Source organism: Octopus bimaculoides, unplaced genomic scaffold, assembly GCF_001194135.2.
Source record: "Octopus bimaculoides isolate UCB-OBI-ISO-001 unplaced genomic scaffold, ASM119413v2 Scaffold_141270, whole genome shotgun sequence".
Taxonomy (NCBI): Eukaryota; Metazoa; Mollusca; class Cephalopoda; order Octopoda; family Octopodidae; genus Octopus; species Octopus bimaculoides.
The window spans coordinates 1-530 of record NW_026313391.1 but is presented as its reverse complement, the minus strand read 5'-3'; the positions used below and the strand labels follow the sequence as shown (position 1 = coordinate 530).

Below are 530 nucleotides of genomic sequence, written 5' to 3'. Positions count from 1 at the left end.
CCCCTGCATTGTCACCGGCTGAACAAGATAAAACTGAATTTTTGAAAATTTGTTTATCAGATACAACAGATTTTAAAGAAGCACCGTGTCCCAGTATATCAACATTATTACCTTTTTTTATAATACCTTGCTGGACAGTTCCAACGGCAACAGTACCACGTCCTTTAATCGCTACAGCCGAATCTATGGGGAAAAGAAACGGTGCTTCTACATTTCGATCAGGAATAATTATATAGCTATCCATTGCTGTAATTAAATTTTTAATGGAGTTCTCAAATTGGGACACACCATTCAAAGCTTGAAGAGCCGATCCTAAAATAACGGGTGTGTTTTTTCCATCAAAGCCATACTCGTCTAACAATTCTCGAGTCTCTATTTCCACGAGTTCAGCTAATTCAGAATCAACCAAATCAATCTTATTGAGGAAAATAACAATTCTTTCAATTCCTATTTGTCTTGCTAAAAGGAGATGTTCGCGAGTTTGCGGCATAGTGCCATCTGTAGCAGCAACAACCAAAATAGCTCCATCC

The 530-nt window shown here is 37.9% G+C and overlaps 1 protein-coding gene across 1 annotated transcript; it reads right to left on the bottom strand.

Moving 5' to 3' along the window:
• Positions 1-4: 4 nt before the first annotated feature.
• LOC128251358 (uncharacterized) lies at positions 5-526 on the bottom strand (the record flags this gene model as incomplete). The annotated part of the gene is made up of 1 exon (XM_052978222.1): positions 5-526. A coding segment is annotated over one exon (522 nt), but the record flags the coding sequence as incomplete, so codon positions are not given.
• Positions 527-530: the final 4 nt, after the last annotated feature.